Source organism: Camelus dromedarius, chromosome 23 (assembly GCF_036321535.1).
Source record: "Camelus dromedarius isolate mCamDro1 chromosome 23, mCamDro1.pat, whole genome shotgun sequence".
Taxonomy (NCBI): Eukaryota; Metazoa; Chordata; class Mammalia; order Artiodactyla; family Camelidae; genus Camelus; species Camelus dromedarius.
The window spans coordinates 23,886,013-23,911,351 of record NC_087458.1 but is presented as its reverse complement, the minus strand read 5'-3'; the positions used below and the strand labels follow the sequence as shown (position 1 = coordinate 23,911,351).

At 37.3% G+C, this 25,339-nt stretch overlaps 1 protein-coding gene across 5 annotated transcripts in view; it reads right to left on the bottom strand.

Moving 5' to 3' along the window:
• Positions 1–25,339, bottom strand: part of RALGPS2 (Ral GEF with PH domain and SH3 binding motif 2) — a 137,993-nt gene that overhangs the window by 86,879 nt on the left and 25,775 nt on the right. For 3 of the 5 annotated variants that reach the window (XM_031435693.2, XM_031435694.2, XM_064478036.1), the window contains 3 exons: positions 15,516–15,657; positions 10,031–10,135; positions 8,904–8,954 (listed from right to left, as the gene is read on the bottom strand). In XM_031435693.2, coding sequence (XP_031291553.1) covers positions 8,904–8,954; positions 10,031–10,135; positions 15,516–15,569 — 210 coding nt within the window. In that variant the 5' untranslated portion in view covers positions 15,570–15,657. Of the gene's footprint in view, positions 1–8,556; positions 8,728–8,903; positions 8,955–10,030; positions 10,136–15,515; positions 15,658–24,454; positions 24,477–25,339 lie in introns of those variants that run through there. The other 2 variants (XM_064478037.1, XM_064478038.1) reach the window with 2 other exon arrangements.

Below are 25,339 nucleotides of genomic sequence, written 5' to 3'. Positions count from 1 at the left end.
TTTCTATATGTTGTACTTTAATTTCTCCACCGACCAGGGTAATAGTGGTTGTGTGACATTTTTTTTAAAAACAGGAAATGAGGGGTAGGGAGCTGTAAATCACCTATACACCCATCACCCGAAGAAAACCTATATAAATATCATCCCAATTGTCTTCACGTGCATACAGGGGCTGGCTTTTGTTTATTAAAAATAGCCACTACACTTATCCTTTTCTTTGTGATTCAATCTTCTGATTTTGTGCTTAGAAAGTCTTTTCATCCTGAGAACATGTTAACAGCCGCAATAAAAAAAAAAAATAACAGACCAATAGTTAACATGAATATAGGGATCACTATTCTAAACACTTTATAAATATCAACTCATTTGATCTTACCTTTATCTTTAAAACTTACTATGATAAATAAGGAACGCAGATAAAGTTACTGGTGAATTATGGCTTTAGTTTTTACATTAAAAAATTTTAATGCTATTCTGACTCTTCAAATAAGAAATACTAAAAGGTTTTGAAAATCTACCCAGTTCTTGGAACATTTCAGCATTATGAACTTAATGAAAAATGCTCTTCCCCTTTGAGAAAACTCTACTAGAAGCAGACTGAAAGAATGCAGGGATTGAATGGTTCTGTAGTCACATTATGTGGGAGCAAATGTTTTAAAATCCCACTGGAACCTTTTATCCTAAAGAAATCTGTAATTAGGAAGCACGAAGAAACAAGTAGGCTTTTAGAAAATTCTCAAAAAAAATTTTTTTTAATTGAAGTATAGTTGATTTACAATGTTGTGTTAGTTTCAGGTGTACAGCACAGTGATACAGTTACACACACACAGACACACACACGTATTATATATTCTTTTTCAGATTCTTTTCCATTATAGGTTATAAGATATTGAATTTAGTTCCCTGTGCTGTACAGTAGGTCCTTGCTGTTTATCTATTTTATATATAGTAATGTATCTATGTTAATCCCAAACTCCTAATTTATCCCTCTCCAACCCTTTCTTCTTTCGTAATCACAATTTATAAAAAAAACTTAAGATGGTAGTTTCTGCTTCAGAAAAGTTTCCCCTCTGAGACAATGTTACTTTACTAGCTCGTCTACCACCACAACAAACAGGACTATGAAGACAGAGGACAGATGAGTGGCTGCCAGGGACTAAGGATGGTGGGGAGCAGGTAAGAGTGGGAGGGGCGTGGCTACAAAGGGGCAGTACAAGGGAGGGATCCTTGTGGTGCCGGAACGGCTCTGTATTTTGATGGAGGTGGTAGTCAGACAAATCTACACATATGATAAAATGTCATAAAACTATACAGACATGCATTGTACAAATGTCCATTTCCTGGTTTTGATATTATACTACACTTATACAAGAGATAACTTCCAGGGAAAACTTCTAGGTGAAGGGTAAATGAGCCCTTTCTGCACCATTTTTGCAACTCCCTATGCATCTACAATTATCTCCATACTATTTTTTGCAACTTCCTGTGAATCTTTAATTACCTCCAAATAAAAACTTAAAAAAACAATGACAATAACAACAAAAAACCCACTTAATAGCTGATGAAGCTGAAACTGCACTGGGACTCCAGGAACTCACCCACTGCTTTCTTCCTAAACCCGGACATGCATTTATGATTAGCTGGCCTTAAGGGACTTTTGCCCTACCCCACCTCTACCTCTCAACAGCCACTAAATATCCGTCAGAAAAAAAAAAATTGCTTTTCCCTTTGTTCCTGTCTCTTTCTGTCCAAGACCCTAGGCTCTTCCTCCAAGTGACACTATATAATCTAAGAAACAAATTCTACCAGTTGTCATCTTGTCAACTCATCAGCCACATCAAGTTATTCTGCACTAAATCATTTCCCATGAACACCAACAAGTGAAAGTAAATTTAGTGACTCAAAAGATGCTTTTTTAGGGTCTGACTTAAGAATAGGACTTATGTGAGTACACTACAAAAATAAGCCTCCATTTTAGCAAAGGCTAAATGAAATACAGCAGCCTTGATACCTCTTAAAATTTGTTCAAATGTATTTAACTTGCAAGTTTTAAATCAGGCAAGGAAGAGAAATCCTCTAATAGTAACTCACATTTACAAAAGCAATTTCCTAATGGTCATTAAACGTGCATTTGAAGGAATATTCATGGACTCACTTTGAGCCATGAAACTGCAATTACTCTGGAAGCACGTGGGAAGGCAGACGCCGCGACTGACGACACATACCCTATGAAAGAATTACTGAATTTCACGGGAGCCACAGCTTCTCTTATGTCTTGTAGGTTTGTTCTGTAAAGTCAAATTCTTGATCTAAATTTCATCTTGTAGGTTCCAACACTCTTAAAAGGACTGCTCTAAGGGTGATGTTGTAGGGGTACCTATAGGCAGAAGAAGAGAAAAGGCCAATATAGACCAGCACGTAGACAGAGACTGAGGGACGAAAAGAAAGTGATGGAATTGTAAAAGACTGTGGGGGATGGGGCGGGGGTGCTCACAAGGAGAAGATCATTATTGCTGGGATATTCTTAAGCTCAAGCTGGAAGCTTTAAAGAGATTCAGCATATCCGTTAGCATTCAGCCTACACGGCTGTTTAGAAAAGACGCCTCAGCCACAGATGAAGTGCTCACTGTGATTCTTAACCAACAGAATAAGCTTGGAAACTATCTAACTCCAATGTAATACGTAAAATCAAAAATATCACTTCACTTTTCTAACGTACTCACACTCTCTCCTGCCGACACCTTAAAGCCACCTCTACAGTGAGAGCAGAGGCAAAGGCAAGGGCTGTCTTCAGCCACGGCCGATGCTGGGATCCACCTACGGGCCTCGTCAACAGTTTTCTTCTTCGCCCTCTCTAGCTCTAATCTAAACCTGACCTTACTGTATATTAAGAAAGTTCACTGCAAGGAACAGCGATAATATGAATGGACAGAACAGCGGCACCTTGCTTCTAATGAAACGGGCCGCTTTTTCTAGTCTGTAAGAAGTCACACGTCTCTTGTGCTTTCTTCAGATCTCCCACTATAGTCACGGATTGTTTACATTTTAATTCTAATAAAAATAATTTTCTCTATATCAAGGATAGAATTACAGTATTCTTGATGTTGGAGCTCTGGATGTTGCCAGGATTACAGTCTCTGCACACACAAGAAAGTCTGCATTTAACCAGAATTCTTCCTCAGTCTCTCCTGTGTCCCAGTCATACATGAGGGCCTTATCTATCCTTTGTATCTAATGTGTTTATTGCTATAATCTAAAGGACTTATTATTATTGCCCTACAGAACAAACAATAACGTGTGAAACTTTGTTCTTTGAATGTAATACATGCCAGAGGACTTTCAGCCAGAGACTGCCACTTTATAAACACTTGGGAACCCCATAAGAGGGGCAATCATTATCCAATGCAATGACTACGGTACAGATTTCAAGCACAGTTCACCCCTTACTTAAGACTTATCGAAAGCACCAGGGAATTGCTACTGGAGAGAAAACCTAATTGCAAGAGAGCTTTCTGTCCTAATTCATCCTGTGTTGAACAACATAATACTCATTCTGAAGAGAAACCCCACTGGTGTAATGCACATGGCAATGTCTTCAGAAGAAATACAAGCCTTACAGAGCATCAGAGAATCACTAACAGAAAAAAAGAAACAACAAAGTCCTATGAATGTATAAACATGGAAAAACCTTCAGAACAGTCATTGCTTGCTCAACACGAAAGAACTCACGCTGGAGGGAAGCCCTGTAAATGCATTAGAGCCTTCTAACAGGAACAAAACAAAACAAAACAAAAAACACCTTCTCATCAGAAGAAAAATCACACATCTATGTACATAAGAAATGAGAAATGTGGGAAAACTTCAACAAGAATTGAACTTCAGCTAAATATCGGAAAATTCACACCAGAAATTAGTGAATATACAGAACCCTCACAGTAAACTCCTGCCCTCACCGAACACTGAACTGGAAGCAGGGGAGAAGAGTGTGAAGCCTGGTTTTGTGTTAGAGGGATCACAACCCACGGAAGCTTCCAAGTCTGGCACGCTGCGTGGACCAGTGGGCAAGTGAAGATTCTGACTGTGCTTCAGTAAAAAAAAAAAGAAACAACTACATCAAAAAAGGCAGTATATAAAGAAAGTGTTATCTCTCCAAAAATATTTCTGAAAAAAATACTGTAATGTGTTAATGTTATTAAATACGGGTGGCAAATCCAAAAAAAAAAAATTTGTTAAAGTTATCAATAGCAAGAGTTTTGACATAATAAACAAAAATATCTGTACGAATAATTTGGCACTGGTTAATAAATTTAAAGATGTCAACATCCTACAACTCAGTAATTAATGTACTAGTGTATCAACATGGATGCTGGTCCAAAAATGCTGGACATAAGAAGCAAGCTAAAAAAGAAGGAAAAAAAATAGGATACCATCTACCTAAAAAATTTAAAACCTACAAAAGTATATATTGCTAAGGGATACATATACTTATAGAAAAAATTGTGACTAATTGCACAGGAACGATATAGATCAATACTAGACAGTGGTGGGAGGAGGGAAGAGGTGAACGTGGGAGGACCCAGAGGTTAGGCAGATACACAGAGGTCATCTCATTACTCTTGATGCCTTTTTCTATGTCTTAAGTATCTCACGATAAATTAGAAGACATTTTTCTGCCAGATGACAAAGTCCTATTTGTGCTGCCAGATTTAGTGTAATTTTGATGATTATATGAAACATTTTGGTGCTACATTGTTTCTTCCAAGAATTACTGCTTCAGTTTTTTAAAAACATTCCCTCATTGAACAAACATTTACTAAACACTATGTTCACTTTCTCATTCTAAATATTGAGCTCCCACTACTTGCCAGACAAATAGTAAAAACAAACTCATTAGTCATAAGTGCCCTCATGTAGCTTAAAATTCAGCAGAAATGGCAAGCAATAAACAGGTAAGGGCATAATTAACAACACTTCACACTGGATCGTTGCTTCCTTCTTAAAAATGTGTCCTTTACTTGATTCATCAAATTTCATACTAACCTAGCTCTCCTTCTAAATCACCAGCTGCTGGTCTCAGTCTCTTTTGTTAGTTTCTCCTTTAGTTTCACTAAATAGGTTCCTGTTTTCCATATCAATATTCACTCTCTTGGTAATCTCGCCCACACTTTATGTATCTCCACACTGACAACTCCCAAACTTACATTTCCAGCCTGGACTGAAAACCTATGCAGGTATATATTCTCTCACTAGTCATTCTCCTCGGCTGTCCAACAGGCATGTAAAACTAAGCATGTCCGAAGCCACACGCGGGCTCTTCCCTCAGATCTGCTCCTCTGGCCTTTCTCCACAGGCTGCATGGCACAGCCCCAGGAGATCTGAACATAATACTCATAATTTTCCATCTCACAGAGTATCAACTAAATGCTTCTGGTGTAAAATAAAAAATCTTGCCATCATCCTTGACTCCTCTTGACAAATCGTGCCTGACAATTCTCACCACATCTTCTGCTCCCACCCTGATGTGAGCTACCTTCGTCTCTCACCTGGTCTCCTAGGTTCAGTCCTTGGCACCATCTGCTCCCCACCCCATGCCTGCTTCCCTGCACACCCTGGTCAGCAGACAGGGGGAGCCAGAAAACCTCACTCGTCTGCGTCTGCTTGAAAGCCTCCGATAATGTCCTCTCTTCTTCAAAGTAATGGTTTTCAAGGCCCCCTACCACCAAACCCTCACTACACCTCCCACCTTCTGCCATACTCCTCCACTCACTCACTGGCTCTCACTGGCCTTTGCCCTGGGTTTCACAGCTTACTCCAGTAATCTTTTCCCTTATGTAAGCATAATAAATGGCTTACAATGGGTAAATGCATAATAAATGTTAGCCTCTCTTTAAAAAATAAAATGCCTTCCTCGACTCTTATAAAATTTCAACACACAGTCATATGATGAAGTCATAAAATAAAGGTACAAGGAAAAGTGTTCAGGGCCAGCGTAGACTTCAGTTTACTACAACAAGTACACTCTATTTTGTTCCCAAAAGAGCTGAGAAAGAATCTTACAGTGCTGAGTATCAGTACTGCTCTTTCTGCCCGGATCGCTCTGCCCCAGACACGGGAAGACTTGCTCTCTCACCTCCTCATGGTCACTCTCAGACGACTCCGTCTCGGGGAGGCCTTGCTGACCATCCCATCTGAAACCACAGCTCCCGCTGTGTCCTTGCTCCCCGTCCCCTTCTGGCTGCTTGATGCTATTGGTGACACACTACTAGCTCACCTCACTCAAAGGGAAAATCTAGGAGGGGAGGAACTTTATTTTTTAATGTAACTTTTAGAGGCCACACTCTATTTACAGTTATTACAAAATACGGTGACACTTCCCGTGCTGTGCAGTGCATCCCTGTAGCCTGTCTTCCGCCCAGCTGCTTTAACCTCCCACCCTCTCCCCGCTGGCAACAACCAGTTTGTCCTCTACACCTGTGTGTCTGCTGCTTTTCTGTTTTATTCCCTAGTTTGCTGTATTTTTTAGATCCCACATATACAGTATGTGTCCTCCTCTGTCTGACTTATTTCACTTAGCATGATGGAGGGCAGGAATTTTAGTCTGTTTGTTCACTGCTGTAAACCAGTGCCTGGCACAGAATGCTCAGTAAATAACTTGCTGAAGCACAACAAATACACGTAAAACTGCAACTGACAAGTCCAGTGAGGAACTGAAGTGCTGGGGGAGCCTGCAGGGAGATAAGAAAAGCCCACGTGAGAAAGTCAAACGTGATCTGAGAACTGAAGGATGAGCAGGAGTTAACTGGGACATGCATAAGCTCAGTGGTGAGAGCGACTGAAAGGCCACCGCACTAAACCAGAAAGAGGTGGAAAAGGCTTAAGACGGGATTGAGGTAGGAAGTGGATAGGAAAAGGCAAAACTCTTTGAAGAGATTTGTAGATGATATTACAATAGTCTGTCTTTATCTTCAGAGCAAAAGGAAGCCACTGAAGCATTTTAAGTACAGGGATAGTATGAGCAGATTTACATGCTGAGAAGGTTAGCACGGCTACTGGGTGGAGGAGAGTTCAGAAGGGTTGGGTGGAGGTGGACAGATCAGGAAAGAGGGCCTCGGGTTACACCGCGGTCTTGGATTAGGACGCTGACAGCAGAGAGAGAATGGATAAATAAGATACTTAGTTTTAAAAAAAAAATCAATGGGACTGGTGCTAAATTAGATCAGGGAGTGGAGTGAAGGGAATTTTAAGGTCCATGTCTATAAAGTTTACGCACTGATAGATGTCCCAGGGAAATTAAAAATCCCCACTGACATGAAGTCTATGTCCTTAAATAGTCATTATCTAAATCTTCAATGTCCAAGCCCCTAGACACAAACGGCTATGGAGCACTTGCAGTGTGGCTTCTCCACATAAAGATGTGCTGTAATTGTACAATATACACTGAATTTCATAGTCTTAGTACAGAAAAAAGTAAAACACCTCAGTAATTTTTATACCAATTACAAGTTGAAGTGATAATATTTTGGATGTGGTAGGTTAAATACAATTATTAAAATTAATTTTACCTTTTTTACTTTGTAATGTGACTACTATAAAATGTGAAGGGATGTAAATGGCTCACATTACATTTCTATATACTAATCTCATGTGAAACAGCAATATAGTCATTGCAGTTTATTCAGAAGGGAAAAATATGTCTAAGGAGAAGATGGCTGAATTTCAGGGCATAAAAAAGTAACTTTTATAAAGAATCTAGTTTGTTTTGTTCAGGGATGTGAGGAAATGAATATTGCAGTTTTTGTGATTTAAATACAAAAGCTATTTTTGTTTGTGCCTTTTTTATAGACTAGATTGCTCCTCTTCTGTTGCTAATCTAATGGTTCAGTTGAGAGTGCCCTCCATGGTAAGGGGGGAAAAGTTAGAGAAACAAAGAATCGTGGAAATGACAGGGACTCAGAGATGATTCAGGCCCACCACTTCATTTTGTAAGTGACAAACGTGAGATACTAAGACATTAAGTAACTTACTTGACAATCACAGGACTAATCCTGTCTACACCACTGAAGATATAGATGTTTTCTCTAACTCATTATAATCATTATAGTAGACTTACTATCCTGTAAGAAATACACTGTATTTTGTTCCCAAAAGAACTAAAAAACATCTTATGGTACTGAATATTAGTATTATCAGTGACTTGGTTTGGGGATACAAAATCATATTTACATTCTTATCTGCTAAGAGTGGAAAAAGCATCAGGTTTTAGAGTCTGAAAGCCAGTTCCAGGGCTTAGCTGTGTACCAGGGACAACTGCCATTCTGTTTTCTCATCAGTAAAACAGGCACTGCCATACTCAGGTTGTGGTACGGACAGGAACATTACACACACACACAGACACAGACACAGCGTGATAAATGGCTTACGGTGGGGAGATGCACAGTAAGTATTAGTCTCCTTCTTTTTAATAAAAACAAAAAATGCCTCCTTGATTCTCTTCTCTCCATAATGTCAATACACAGTCATAAAGTCATAAAATTAAGGTACAAGAGGAAAGATTACCGAAGTGTGTTGTGAAACCCAGCAGCTTATTTCCATTCTCCCACTAAAAAGCTTCAGAGCCTTTGGTAAAACATTCAGCCTCTCTAAGTCCATGCCCCTTCAGTAACGTAGTAAAGCCAAACCAACCAAAATGGTTCCAACAGTCCCATCTACAACTCAGCAGGATATTAGCCATGAACGCCACATGAGCTTCTGAGGCCTGAATAATACATTGACAAGTTACATCAAAAGCTTTAAACATTTAAAAATTTCTATAAAGTATAATTTGTCATTTCTAAAACTTCTTAATTTGAGACCATAATTCACTATCTTATATATTTTAAAGGAAAGTTCTTAAAACTACTCACATCTGGTTGAATGGCTTTAAATACTGGAACATCCATTAGCGTTATCTGACCCTGAAATGAAAAGTAAAAAAAAAATCATAATTTATTCTTTGGAATTCTACGGTATGACATCTTCTAAATTAAAATTACATTCTGTACTAAAATATATTAAGTACTCAAATCTTTACTAGAAAAAGTCCCAATTTTATAAGGGCTTAAGAAAATGAAAATTCAGCCCTGATACCATTAAATATAATTATTTCTAATTATCTCATGTCTATTCACATTTTCTTGTGAGATAACTGAGGTAAAGTTAGAAAACAAAATTAATTTTAAAATTTTGGACATGGTCATACATGGCCAAAATGAAAAAACAAAAATTGGATCTACTGGTTCATGGAGCAGTGTTATTATGACTATTAAATCCTATCTCCTCAAATGGTAATATAAAATCTGACCTTAATAAAAAGGTATTCTTCCCAATTTATAAAAGGTAACGACTCGACTCTAGTGGCAACTCACACTGAAGGACTCCACATGGCTACAGACCTATCTCACTCGTGGCTACAGATATAAAACAGAATCTAGCAACACACCAAATAATATGCTATGACCAAACACAGTTTATTCCTGGAATGCAAGACTGGTTCAGTATCAAATCAATGCACTCTGCTAACAAATTAAAGGAGAAAGACAACCTAAATAAAGGAACATTACGTCAGTTAAGAATTCAATGTTTTTCTAGGTACCCTTCATGATACTGCAATAGTGCCCTCAACTTTCATTTTTCAATATTTTAATTTACAAAAAAAGAAAAATACTTCTTACATATGTCAATAAGGTACAGTCAGCCTGGGGAGGTGGTACAGGCAGGGACAAAAGCAATTACCATAAAGGTAAAAACTTAGTTTAATTACTTACCAAGTTCAAGTGTAACTTACAAAGCTGCTCTATGGATCATCTTACCTTCTCCATTTCACCCCTCTGCTTGCTCCATCGCTGTGTGACCCTCCCCAGCAATTCCCACAGTAAGCTTTTTTCTTTTCTTTTTTTTTTAACCATTTCCTCTGCTGGGCCTACAAATTCTAACTCAAAAGCACCAACGTGTAAATCATGTGCAAAAACTGGAGGAGAGTTGGACGGCTTACCGCATATTCTTCTGGTGTAACCTTAAGAACGTCAAATACCACAGCATCAAAGCTTTTCTTCAATTCAGAACCTTTGTCACTTAATGATTCAGAACTGCTACTTTTCTGTTAAATTGAAACAAAAAGGAAGCCATTTTAAAACTGTCTTGCAGTCAATGTCATGGAAACTAGACTGACATTAAAAAGTGAGGAAGCTAAGACCAGTGGGTTAACAAATGCTGTAGAGAAACTGGGCAGAACACAACTGCTTCCCTGGAAAAGCACCAGAAAAAGGGCTGGGCAACTTGAAATCGAACCTCAACTTTATGATTTTTAGGTTCCTGAGTAAGTCATTTTCCTGTCAGTTTCTTCATCCTGACATCCTATAATTTCCAATAGAAATAAAAGATTTTTAACAAATTCAGTGACTTTCAAAGGGGGGAAAGAAGTTAGGGGAGAAGAGTACATCCCTTTACAATTCTTAAACCTAATTTTTATTAAGAAAAAGATTTTATTTTCATAACATAAACCACAAGAAACATTCAGAACTCCATTAACTGAATAACCCAGTCTTATTCGGTAAGTGAATGTCTGTGATAGTACAATTGACACCGTTCTTTCTATTGTATTACAAATTTAGGGGTTTTCTGCTTTGAGTTTGAATTTGCTGTTGCTGCATGTAGAACAAAAGGTGGCTTTTGGCTCCGAAAATCTTATTTCTATTCAAATTCCACTTCATCTGTACAATGAGATAAAAATATATTCTATACCAGTTGGCTGAAAGCAGAGTATTATCACTATAAGAACATTTAGATCATGCTCTACTAAACGGTGGCAGGATACCAGGCTACAGTCAACAGCACAAAGAAATTAACCCAAGTTTCAATTACAAAAGGAGGGAGGGTATAGTTCAGTGGTAGAGCGCCTGCTTAGCATTCACGAGGTCCTGGCTTCAATCCCCAGTACCTCCATTAGAAATAAAGAAAGAAACCTAGTTACCCACTCCCCAAAATAAAAAAGATACCCTTCAGAAAGAAAGTTTCAATTACAGGGGTATAATACATGTCAGCCTGTTAGCTAACAAGTCAGTTTTGAGCTCTTGTCATTATGCTTCATTTTTACTTTTCCCTCCCTTTCAGCAGCAGCTAAATATCAATCATTACAAAGGAAGGGATCTGTCATTAATTTTGGAAAATTCTCAACCATTCTTATTTCAAATTCGTCTTCTGCTCCCTTCTCCTCCTTCGGGTGGTCCCATTACATGTGTGCTACACCTTGGGTCACTGCCCCACTGTTCTTGGATACTGACTTTCATTTTCCTCTTTGCACTCCATTCAGCTTGGGAACATTCTGCTGACGTGTCTTCAGGCTCACTGATTCTTTCCTCGGCTGTCTACCAGTCACCAGTCTATTAGTGAGCCAATCAAAGTCATTCTTCATTTCTGGCACAGTGTTTTTGATTTCTAACATTTCCTTTTGATTCTTAGAGTTTCAATATCCCTGGTTACATGATCCATCCATTCCTGCACGTTGTTCATTTTTTTCATTAGAGTTCTTAGCATTATTAATCACGATTATTTTAATTCCCAGTCTGTTAATTCCAAAATCTCTGCCATATCTGAGCCTGGTTCGGTTGCTTGCTTCATCTCTTCAGACTATGTTTTTTCTTACCTTTCAGTACGCCTTAACATTTGTTGAAAGCAACAAACGATTTATTGGGTAACAGAAACTAAGGTAAACAGGCCTGTAGTGTACGTTTATCTAGATGAGTGTTACCACTGTTTGCTATCTGTTGCTAGAGGTGTCTTCATTTTCCTCTAGTGACCTTGTTTTTGTCCCTGGGTTTCCCTAGAAACGCCCCCTACGACAGAGTCTGTGCCTTGCAGTTCTTTTAGCTGTCACCTTTCATTATGATACAGGAGCCCTGCTGGTGTGGCGGTGAAGTGTGGGAGAGTAGCGTTTCATCACCCTAAAGTTAGGTACTTTAGCTAGCCTGTGACCTTCTCAAGTGCTTCTCAGCAACCCCGACTCCCCTCAGAAGGTGAGGCAAGAAGGCCAGAGGGCCTGGAGTCGGCTCTTTCACTTCCCCCAAATAGGTTAGGCTCCCTTGAGGTCAGGTGGACGACAGCACATGCTGGGTATGTTTCAGGATGATTACTTTTCCCCCACTCAGTGCTGGAAACATGAGGGGATTTTTCCCTGATCTTCACTGTGAGAAGTTGATGGGGCTCCTAGAGGTAAAATCCACAAAAGTAGGGGTGGGAGCCCTAAAACTGGGCCCCCAGGAGTTTGTAACTCCCAAGCTAGTCCACACAGAGCCTCCATGGTTTGTGAACTACAGGTTAAGTTTCCTACCCTTTCCTGCCTCCAGGGAGTCTGTTCTTAGTAACCGTGATTCTCTGTATTTGCCCATCTCCCCATTTTCCAGGGCATCACTGTCAATTTGCTCTGTGACATCAATTCTCTGATAAAGCTAAGAAGAGTTATTGGTTTTCAGTTTGCTCAGTTTTTTTTTTCAGGTTGTGAGGACAGGAGTGATTAATTCTGAACTCTTTACATGTCTGAGCAGAAATCCAAAGTGCTGTAAATGGATTTTATACATAGTGTCTTATTCCCTGTGTTTAATCTCTGTAACTATGACTAGCTTACAGTATGTCAACAACATTATTTTATGTTCCAAGACTAATACAGAAATTTATTCATGTTACGCATTCAAATAGACATCAGTGAAGCAGTATATACTAATGCAGTAACTACCAAAAATAAATGCATTCTGTCAATTTTAAACAGAATTTGGTAATTTCCCCCCAAGTTTTTAACTCATTCAAGGCAAGTTAGCAAATCATAATGGCAATTTTACTGCTTACCCAAGTGAATAATCATTTTCCGTCTTCCAGGCCATTAGCAGAAACTTAAACAATTACGAGCGATGTGCTTCTATATGCTTCCCCACTACCGACAAACACGCTGGTAATGAGAAGCTAGGCAGCACTGGGGCACACTGCGCGCTATGAGCACAGCAGTTGCCCTTTACTCGCGACCAAACTAAGAATCTTCTGACACCTCTAAATGTCTGGAAAAAGTTCACCATGACTCTACTGATATCAGAAACCTAAGCACAAGTTAAGTCTAAAGGTAGAGACGGGAGAAATCAATCACTCAGATCAAGTACCTTATCTATTCAGTAAGCTTATCACATTTATGAGAAATTTGTACTTTGATATGTTAATAGATCTGTATTTTAAGAGAAGGTAGAAAATAAGTATTTTTAATTTTATGTTCTTGCCACAGCAGGACAATTTAAAAGGCAGACTCTTCCCCTCTTACTTTTCATGTAGTAGATTATACTACTCCGAGGCCTGATGTAATTCACCCACTTTTAGAAAAGTCAACAGAATTTTTTCTATAAGTGAAATGACCTACTTTATTTAACGAATAATTGTGTACTGTTTCTTGTAATACTAGCTTGTACGTTTCACAATATATAGTCATAAATATATTATACAAACACACACATACATTTAACATATTCAAGAAATATAGTCATAAATATACCAAATACACAGATAATACAGACATACATATGAGCATACAAAATCCCTGTCTCAAAGAGGAAGAAAAACTATGCATAAATTTATGAAAAAAATTATTAAAAATTAGCTTTTTAAAAGGGATAGTTGCAAAAACAGGACTGCTCCTATCCGTGTAGGGAATCAGAAAAAGACTTTCCTAAAAGTATAGTCCTTGAAATGGAAAAACCTAAGGGTTTAAACAAACGTCAGCAACATGTGGTATTCTTTCATTAGAATATAAATTTCAAGTAGAGGATTAGAAGCAACTAAATCCATTGGAAAGAAAATTTAGGGCCATTTTGAGGGAAGTCTTAAACACAGGGGTGAGGGTCAAGTGTGTTTAATAAGTAGGCCACTAGGAGCCACAGACAGTTTGGGAATATTTTAAGAATATTGCAATTGAATTACAGTCAAATGGACCAAAAATAGCAGAGAACAGAAGTACAAGATCAAAATAAAAGGCAGCTACAATAATCTAGGCAAGAAATAATAAATGACCAAACTAAGACCTAAGACAGTGCTAGCAGAAATAAGGAGAAAAGGGCTGGATCCTAGAGATAAGGCAGAGTGGACAGGCTCTAAGCCACCTGCCAGGAATCTCCATCTCTTGGTGGTCATGCTCCTGTGTAATCCTCTCCACCTGAGTGTGGGCAGGACCTGAGCTGTCCCTTCCATGATTACATTACAGAGGACTCTAACTTCAGTTTTGTTAGCAGACTCTCCCTGATGTGATATGAAAATGGTCATGGTGGGCAAATGGGAAGCAGGTTAATGACAAATCTACAGATAGGAACTTAGATGGCTAGAGAAATGGTGACGCTACTAACAGAAGTCAGAGAAAGGGGGTGGGCTGTCTTCTTTGCAGCTAGTCCAACAGAGTAGAAGTAAGTAACTTGATTTTGTTCATATTATAAGTAAAATGTCTAGTGTATCAGAAATGCTTAACAAAATTTATGGAGGAAGCTAGAGCTAGAGTTAAAAATACAGAAATCATCTACATAAGAAAAATAATCAAAACTACCGACAGAATATTTTCAACAAGAGCAAGGCATAAGTAATTAATTGTCTTGGGTAAAATGGAGTTGGAAGTTATTAAGGAACTCTGAGGCCAAGATGTTAAAGTGTCATAAACATTTATTTTCATCCTGTATGCAAGGAGAAAAATAAAGAAGAAATAGACGGTAGATGCTAAAGTTATTAAGGAAGGCAGGCAAGCACCCTAGATTTATACACATAGCAATAAAGAAAAAAGGTGGGGCAAAAATGAAATCATAAGACGTCAACTAGAGAGGGGAGTTCAGTCTTCACCTCCGTCTTTAACACTCTGAGCTACATCACCAGAGTGGCCTTTTCAACAGTCCAGCCCAACAGTTCTTCGATCTCCTTCAACAGGCTTGGAATCAAGGGATCCAAGTGTCCAAGATTATGTCATTTCAAATGGAAGACTCTTTCTTTGCTTCACTCATACTATTGTTCTCAAGGTATGCATGATGTAAAAGTACCTTAAAAAGAAATTCTATGTATCCTTTAAGACTAAACTCAAGAAAGCATTTTACTTTTTTAAATTTGGAGGGCTTTTGGGGAGGGTGGGAGGAGGTAATTAGATTTGTTTATTTATATATTTTTAATGGCAGTACTGGGGATTGAACCCAGGACCTCGTGCATGCTAAGTGCATGCTCTACCAATGAGCTACACCCTCCCCCCTCAAGAAAGCATTTTAAATAATCATTATTTGTCAAGTGGATAAGGCTTAGCTCCACCTAAAATGTACAATAAACACATAGATGGTACAATTAAAATAGTTTCTTAAAAAACTAAAAATTCTATAACCGTTTTCCTTAAGTTCTGATTTAAATCTATGACCAATGATAATGCTGAAAAAATTAGAATGGAAGGTAAGAAACTTTACAACTAAATCTCTCAAGTGGCTCACCTCGGAAGCAGCAGCAGCATGAACACTGCTTGCCTGCCCGTTCATTAGGTCCATGCTTCCCACAACATCAGTCCCTGACGCAGTTTAACAGCAACAGAAGATGGCTTGCTTCACGTCCAAGGCCACAGATACATTATTATCCCTGTAAAACATAAGCAGAGAACTTTAAACGTGTGTCTTACTGGAAGTTTAAGAAAACAAACCCACGCCTATCACCAAGCCAAGGAATTCAATATTTCAACTTTACTAACCTCTATTTTTCATTTCAGGTAAATCACTAAATCCAGTTTAGTGCTATTTTCAAATGATCAGAAACACTTAATGTTCTTTATCAGCAAAGCAAAAGCCTAAGCTTTTCATTTACTGTGAAAAAATTCAAAACCCTTTTTAGTTTTAAGTCAATAAAAAGTGTTTAAAAAAATGTGGCAAAGTAACACATGGTGTAACAAAATCAGTTTTTAGAGCTCTAAATGACACTCCTAAATCAGCCTTACACAATTAGATTAGCATTGCTGATGACTTAGTTTACAAAGACGACACAAATAGTTAAAAATAAATTATTATGGAGCATGTTATAAAAATACCACAATACATGACATATTTATTTGTATAGAGCTTTAAAGTTCACTGAGTATCTCCTATCCATCATCTCACTGACCTTCACAACCACCAATAAGGCTAATTAAGTAAGGCATAACTATGCTCCTAGAACACAAATAAACACAGCCTCCGAGGACACAGCCTGCTAAATGAGTCAAGAATAAAATTCAAGCCATTTAAAATTCTAGTCAAATACTCTTTCCACACCAATATATTTTTTTCATTTTACTGGAAGTCAGAATATTTACTTGAGGTTCTAATCCCTTTCCACAAACGACTTGCTGTATAGCACTATTTTGGAAACTGTACCTAAGAGAGAATTTCCTTCTCTTTGTAAAATGACAGGAATAAACAGTCTTTAAGGCCTCTTTCCAACTTTAAATTTCTATGATGTTTCCCATGAGAGAAATAAGTGTTTATAAGTTAGGTATTTAAAACTATCTCTACTTTTTTAAAATTGAAGTATAACTGACTTACATTACTATGTTAGTTGCAGGTGTACAACATTGTAATTCTGTATCTTTACATAGAAAAATGACCACAACAGTAAGTCCAGTTCCCATCTGTCACCATACCAACTTATTGCAACATTACTGACTATATTCCCTGTGCTGTACATTACAAAACTACACCTACTTTAAAAACCGAGTTTGAACTATCCATAATAATTTTCTCAAAATGCTGTTTCCTTTCTCTGGAGAACCAATATAGGAAAGTGATTTAGTAGCACAGACGACAGAACAAAACAAGTTTGAACCCAACAAATTGTTCTGTGCTCAGTTTCTTTACCTATGAGACAGAGGTAATAGTGCCTACTTTACTGAGTCGTGGTGAGGAGAAATTAATTCATACACGCAAAGCACCTACAACAGTGCTGACACGTGGTAAGAGTGCTATTATAATGATGCAGATTTTGTCTATGATTTTCTTAATCCACACAAAACCTAAATTCAATGGAGTCTTCCAATTAAAGAAGACAAAGACCTTAGAAATACACCTCTGGCAAATACATGTTGGTGGGCGTCACCAAAATCTTGACTGCAAAAACAACAAACGGGAATGCCTACGATCTGTTTCTTAGATATGGCAAAACACATTACTGGTTTTCAAATACTTAAAAATGATTACTAATGACAGCAGCTTTCAGTCACATCTTAAATTTATCTTCATTTCTTCAGATATATCCTAAGTATCTGCCTTAAGAGCAAAACACTGTGTTAGAATTTTAGAAATGAGAACTATATTAAAAATAATGAATTTTTTAAAACCATTTAGAAATGAATTAGAAAACCAATGTGAAAATGAATAGAGCACAGAAAATCTTTAATCTCCAATCTACAGTAAAAGTTCATTTTATAAGCCTCATTTATCCTTATAAGAATCACTTTATTTTTACATTGCTATCCAAAATGAACTTAATAATTCCAATTCTCTCTGAAGGCAACACTCAGTTTGAAACAATGTTTTCAAATAATTTCATTTCATCAATGCATGATTAATTTAGATACGAATTAATAAATCAAGAGTGCCCCCTAGTGTTAAGAAAAATAATCAAATTGTTAAAGGAAATGTATCTTTAATCTATATTACAAATCAAACATATAAATTTATGACTAAATATTAACTGAAAAGAGGCAATATACCAGGAGTAAACATTGATACATCTATAAACTATTAACAGTAGCGAATCAAGTTTTCTCTGCCTGTTTTTAATTGTTATTCAAATATCCCATGAAAATTAAGGTCATATTAAAATCAATTACATGTAAAAAAAAAAAAAAAGGTACAGCAAAGCATACCTTAACAAAAATGCCGTTCATGACAACTTACAAATGTTCTACCCGTCAATAGTATTTAACACTGTAAATACAACAAAGCCTCATGATTCTGTAAAAACACCTCAAGTCCTGAGAGACAGGCATGGGTTTATTCCTTTATGGTATGTGCCTCAAGACTTTTCTGTGCTTTGCACACAAAAATGTTGAAATTAAACAAGACAAATGCATGCTTTAATATTTACTTTTCCTATCACTATATATAAACGGCACAATCATTCGCAAAAACACCAACATCACAGCAGCTCTTTCCTTACATTATTTCTCAGCTATTCTCTTCTCATACTTCTTAAAGATAGCTAATCTGTCTTTTTAAAGGGTTTAAATCCCAAAAAAGGCATAGTGCTTCAATATAATCCCCAAACATGGATATTGCTTCTTTCCAAGCAATATAATCCCCAACTTCTAGGAAATCTGAATAGATTTAGTTCCTTGCTTGAGGTCCCAGAACTTGATTATAAATTGCAGGCACAATCATTCAGCCTCCTAACTCCCCACCTTCTCAGTGGTATTCCCACCAAGAAACCAATGCTTTTTAAATAAATGAACAAAAGTGTAAAGTTAAAGTGACAACTTCTCACTAACTAATCTAATCTCATTTAATAATACCAGTTACATATTCTTCTCTGAAATAATTTATATTACCATCATTAGAAATATTATGCTAAAGACATTTAATAGCTACACTCTAGAAGAGTTAAGCAACTATAAGGAAAATGGCGGAGAAATGCAATTAATTAGTGCAATTTCTTTGTAAATACTCAGACAACACAGAATTGATATGCTTCTACAGGTTGGCTTAAAAATCTCCGTACTGGAAATTCACCTTATCAAAACTCTGGAGGAAAAAAGAACAGGTAAGCGATATCCAATAAGCGCTACTTACAACAGTGAAAATCAGAAGTGGCCTTAATACCTTTGTATATAACCACAATAAAAAATTCAAATGGATAATTATAAGAAAAAAACCCCATGAAAATACAAGTGATAGGTTCAACAAAATAAACTAAATCTTCTTATTGGAATCGTTAAGTTTCAAGAGAAAAAAATAGGGTAAAATTAAAACACCATAATTGCAATTCAATATTTAAAAGCTGTTTTACATCTTGCTTTCCTTTAAAATGTATTTTTAAATAAATATTAAAGAGACAGTGTATATGACACTCACGGAGGGCCCAAAGATTTAAGCAGCCTGTGTATCACAGCACATTCAGCATGTCTGACAGCTAAATTTACATTGCCTTCATTTTTTTTTAATCTAAGAAAATCAGAGATTAGTCCCAAATTCCCCAGTACTTTGTTTCAATAATTACAGCCATCAAAATGCTGATGAGTAACAGAAAAAGACTGTTTTTGACATAATTGATATTGAGCTATTTTGACAAAAGTTTAATAAAGAATGTGGTTGCCTCTTAAAACCATTTCTTCTATAGCACTAAGCAAGATCATCTTTGCTATTTGCTTATAACAAGTTCAAGGTATTGTGAAAGAAATTAGAAAGAAAGGGGTTCATATGCACATCCAGGGTTATGGGAGGTCCTCGCTGCCTCCCACAGAGAAGTCCTCAGTCTCCTTCCTTTGTGCTTCCACTGCTCTCCTCTCAGAATTCTGCTATAGTTTCACATTGACTTATTTACGTACATCTCCTGAATGAATTTTGAATTCCTTGATGTTAAAGACCCATATTTAAAACAACACAGAACAGAAAAACTGTTATTTTTTCATCTGTTTTCAGGCACATGAACACAATACTTGATCTCAACTGCCTACCAAAGTATCTGTTAAAAGATGAGTAAATGACTGAACAAAGCAGTTGTTCACAGGATATTAGATAAATGCCCACTTAATAAAAGTACAGGGAGAATGGCAATCAAATAATCAACACACACAATACTACACACATTTAAAAGAATATGATGAGGATTTCTAGTTCCAGCAACACGGCTGAAAAACAAGGTAAAAAATCTTTGTACCACAGAAGAAACTTGGAAATGGTGGCTTGGATTTTGGCACCAGTTGGACAGAAGAGGCAACCAAGAGATGAGAATGGAACTGAGACACACATGCTCTCCTCCTCACCCCAGCCACACACAGCTTTACCTAGAATTAAGTCAGAGAGATTGGTAGTCTACCCAATCATTGGTAAGATGGTCTATAAAAAGATACTGGTACAGGAAGATAAGGACTTGTGTATCTTGGCCTGGGCTTAATCCTGAGGCTGGAGGAGGGTGCCTACAAAATGAAAACCTGTAATCCAGGCTTGCTCCGGCACTGACCCAGAATTTGAATTTAAACTGCTAGCATGGTCCAAGACTTTCAAGACTACAAATTCTCATAAAATACGTTCACAAGCCAGTGAGACTCCTGGAACCCAAGGAGGGAACAAAAGTTTAGGAGAAGAACATTCCTTCAACCCAGGCAGTGCGGGATTCCCCCAAACAAAGCCGCACTAGCAAGCTCAGGAGGGAAATCCAGTAACTCTACAAACAAACAACCCCCTGCAAGTAACAGCAGGAAACACAGGAATTATTAGGGTTACCTCTGGGGAACTTCAGATGAAAAATTATCAGATACAGGTTATAAAATAGGAAAGATGAAAACCAGCAGTCTTAAAAGAAGAAACTGAAAATACAAGACATTATAAAAAAGCAAGACAAACATTCGTAAGAGAACCAAATAAAAGTAAATAAAAGTTTGTTTGTTTTTTAAGAAAAGAAATATACAGTCACTGGAGAATTAAGCTTCAGAGTAACACAACTAAAGAGAGAATTTGTAAAGTAGGATAAAGAAATGAAATTATGCAGTAATTCTAAACAAAGGCTTAATGATATGTAAAAGGTGAAAAGAGATTAAAAGAAATAAAAAAATAGAATAATAAGATCTAACATGTCTCAGAGGAGCTCCAGAGGAAGAGAGACAATGAAAGTCAACATTTAAAGAGAGAAAATCTGTTTAGTTTCCAGAACAAGTAAAAGACATGTATCTTCATATTCAGGAATCACAAGCCTTGAGCAGGACAAATAGTCATATTCTTTATGCACCACTTTAAATTGGAGAATGCTTGTTTAAAAAGCAAGCAGGTAAGGCTTTTATTTACAAAGGAACAAAATTAAATGGAAAGCTTTTCAACAGTAGCAAAAGACACAGAAGAAAATGAATTATCTTCAAAGTGCTAAGAGAAAGTAACTGTCAATCTAAAATTCCATACCCAGCTAAATTCTAATTTAAGAGGCGGCAAAATGAAGACATTTTTAGACAAAGAATTTACCACAAAATTAGTCCACATGGCAAGCAGTTAATGTGGTGGTACATGAAAAACTAACTTATCTCAAAATAGAAAAACTTCTCTTGGTTTCTGTTTAACTTTGTATCAAATGAAAGTAAAGTCAGGGGTAGAAATACTTATCTTAACCGTGATTGTTAAAATGATTGATGTTTTTGGATTATTGTCAAAGTGTTTAAAAGTTTAAAATTAACCTCTCTATATAACTACCTCTCCTTTTATAGAAAATCCTATCATTATGTTTTATACATTGGAATACACAAAACAGTGTAACAATAACAAATAAAAGTTAATATGTATGGAGTCCTGTTATCCAGCGAGCCCTTTTCATTAAAAAATTCACACAATCATCAAAACAAACCCTATATATCCCCATTTTTAGAGATGATCGAACAGGTACTTGTCCAGGCTTACACAGTAGGGGCAGGCAGCTGGAAGGGAGGGGGAAAAAGGAAGGACAGAAAAACTAAAGACAGGAATGATGGATGAACTGATGAAAGGACAGACAGGAAAATACAGAGGAGAGGGGTGGGGAAGAGAGAAGGGAAAGGGGTGGGGGCAGAGGAGGGAAAGACAAGGAGGAAGACAAAACGAGGAAAGGAGGGAACCACAGAAGAGAACTGAAAAGGCTGTTCTTCCTCTGAGCAAGTTTATAATTTGGCTAGAGGGAAAAGAGCAGGAATGAGAGAACCAGAGAACTCTACAACTTGTTATACTGTGATTTGGCTTCAAGAGTCACATGACTTCAACAGGAGGAAACGATATTTAAGTTTATACAGAAAGACAGGTTGAAGGGTAGGAAGAAACGGAAAGTAAAACCACCATCAACAAGGGTGCACACTTCAAAGGAAAGGTGGCCCAGAGAGGAGGTCCAGCACGGATGCCGGCCGGCCTGGTGGGGAGAACCTCCCTGATGAGCTCTGGTAACATTCGAAGAAGTGACAGGAACAGCCTGTGGAGGGTCTCAACTGTCAAACAGGGGGATTTAGATTGCACGGGACAGGCCCTAGGAACCATTAAAGGCTTCCGAGTAGGGAAATGAGCTTAGGAAACTAAAGCCAGTATTTTAAGGACTTTCCATGCCAGGGCTACGCCACTGGGCTTTAGGAAGGTGAGCAGTAAACAACATGCTCCCACAAAAACAACAAAGCATCTAAAGTGACGTGCAGGCCCCTTTCCTACCCAAGCTTCTCCAATCTCTGCTCTCCAGTACCCACCTAGTCTTCCAGTTGAATAAAACTCCCATGGTCACATTCTATCCCCTTAACTTCTGTCACCTTCATCCTCCATCACCAGGTTCTAATTCACAAGCCTGATGCCATGGAAATGGCAATCTCAGATGATATTTAAAATAAAAAAATTAACAAAATTCATATTAATTTGTGAACACTGCCCCCCATCCCAAATCGAGGGGCAGAGAAAGCAGTTCACTGGGAAGAGCATGAGATATGGAATACAACAAGTTCTAGGATTTTAACCAGTTACGCTGGGTAAATTATTTAATCTCTGAATTTTAATTTCTTTGTTTGTAAATAAGGGACAACAAAATGTACTTCAGAGAGATTCTGTAAGAATTACATGAAATTTCTATAGAAGAAACAACACATCTAGAAATAATATGGTATAACAGCAAGTACACAAATTTTGGAGGTGGAAAGCCCTGGGTTCAAATCCTAGCTCAGACACTTCCAGCCAGCTGTAAGGCCTTGGGCAAGGAACTTTGCTAATATTTAAACAGAGGCTCAAAGTCCATGTATCAGCGATGAAGCTTAAAAAAAAAAGGAGAGAAAGAGGCAGACCTCAAAGAACCATTCCTCTAAATCCCAGAAGCATGAGAAAATTACAATATAAATTAACGAGTTAGAAAAAATAAGTAAACTATAACTGTAAATGAAGAATTTTTGAAAGCATATTTTAAGACACAAGTACAATGGAAAAGAAATTTACTAACAATTAAAATTTTTTTCATTTAAAAATACTCATGTGAACTGATAATAACTATCTCTAGGACAAATCTACAAACAGTTCGTAACACTAAATCATTGCATTTAATGATGAGAGATCCCTTAAGACAGATACCATTTTACTTGCTGACCAACTGATTTCCAAGTGTAGATTAATATGAATATTATAAATTCCTTTATGAATTTATTCAAAAGTACATAACTTGAAATATCCCCATTTATCTTTAGTAGTACAGCATAAGTGATAAAAAATTCTCAGCTATAATTCTTTTTAAAAATATTTTATTTATTTATTATTGTATTATTTAATTATTTAATTTTGGCAGGGTGTGGGGAGGTAATTAGGTTTATTTTTAGAGGAGGTACTGGGGATTGAACCTAGGACCTCTTGGGCTATACCTGCCCCCCTCTACATTTAATTCTTAATCAAAGGATAGCAAGCATTTTTCAAACAACGGTAATTCACATGGATAAGAACACACTGAAACTACAGGAAAAAAAGATGTTCTGGAGAAAATTCAATCACTGTAAGCCAACCACAATGACAGGTTTAGGAATTTCATACACCACCCAGGTTGGGGGGAGGGGGCGAGATAATGTCTAATTTAATGTACATATTTAGAAGTCTCGTGTCAAAAGAACTTGACTGTTTCCCAACCAAACTGTTTCCTAGATCACTTACCAAATTATTGTTTAAGCTTAAACATCTCTATATTTTTTCAGACATATATTTTATTTATAAATATTTTAGGTACATACTTAAGATTTGTGAGGAAGATGATTTTCAAAACAAAGTAAACTGAGGTCTTAAATTAGAAGGAAAAAGGTGAGGACAGCAGAAAACTGTTTCACTTACCACACTGCCACTACAATACCCTCCTACCTAACACAGAGAGCATATGTTAAAGGCAATGAGAAGAAACTGGCCCATTTAAAATCTCCTCATCTATAAAACAGCAGGCATTATTTCTCAAAGTGTAAAAGAAAAGCTTAAAAATAATGAAGCTACGTCAAAGAAAGTGCTTGGATTAAAACTGTTTTACCTCAAGCCAATAAAGAGAGACTCTACACCTAAGTCTCTCAGATATAACTTTGCTGTATTTGTACTAAACTGGAGATGCAATGGGAAGAAGCATTTATAAACTGGCCCATATCTACACAGAAAGCTTCTATGTACCCAAATGACCTAAACCTGTAGGGGAAGAAAGACTTTCAGATGACTAGATTTTAAAGGGGGGAAAATGTATTAAACAATACCTTTAAAGATTATACTCCATCTCCAGCATAAGAGGTTCATGAAAGATAATCTGCCAGTACACAAGAGCTCGGAGACCTCTGACACGGCCTGGCACAAATATAAATACAGATTAAATAGAAACTCAGACAACAGAAAGGAAGTTCCAAGCAAAAACATGCACTGTGCCTCAAACATGTTTTTTGAGTGTGTTTTTGTTTTTGTTTTTAGTGGGTATGTGTGCATTCTGGCCAGATGCCCTACTCGGAAGACTAGGCCATAAAAGTCCATTTGCCTCATAATACTATACACTATTTGAAATTAAACAAAAAGCCAAACTGTACTTCTTAGCAATTAAAGCATAAAAAATTCAATTGAATCAGAAATACGTTTATGTATTTGGCAAAAGTGTGCCACTGTAGGCCTAGGAATGGTCAGAGAAAGGAACTCAGTCCATCAAACAGTGGAAAGCAAAAACAGCTTGGTTAGCCAGTTTGACGGGGTAAGACAGATGTCAGGACTCCATGTCTGAGCCAAGGTGTCAGGTGAGGCAACAGTACAGCACTGCCTCCCTTAAGCTGCAAGAGAAAAGGGCCCAGAAAGGAGGACAGTTAAATAGCTTGGCCCCCCCCCGAGAGATTCTCAGACCTGAAATGCGAGGCTAAACTGAACATCACAGAACAATCCGTATGCAAAATTATATACAATGGAACACCATGCAGCCACCAAAATACCACAGAATACTCAGTAACACAAGGTAAATATCCGCAACTTACTGCTAAATCAATAAAGCAATCTGCCAAACAGCACTTGAGGTATAATCCTTCTTTGGTTGTCATTATTATAGCACAGAAAAGAGACTGTACCAACATATATAAAAATGTGTCTATTTCCAGGTTTACAAGTCA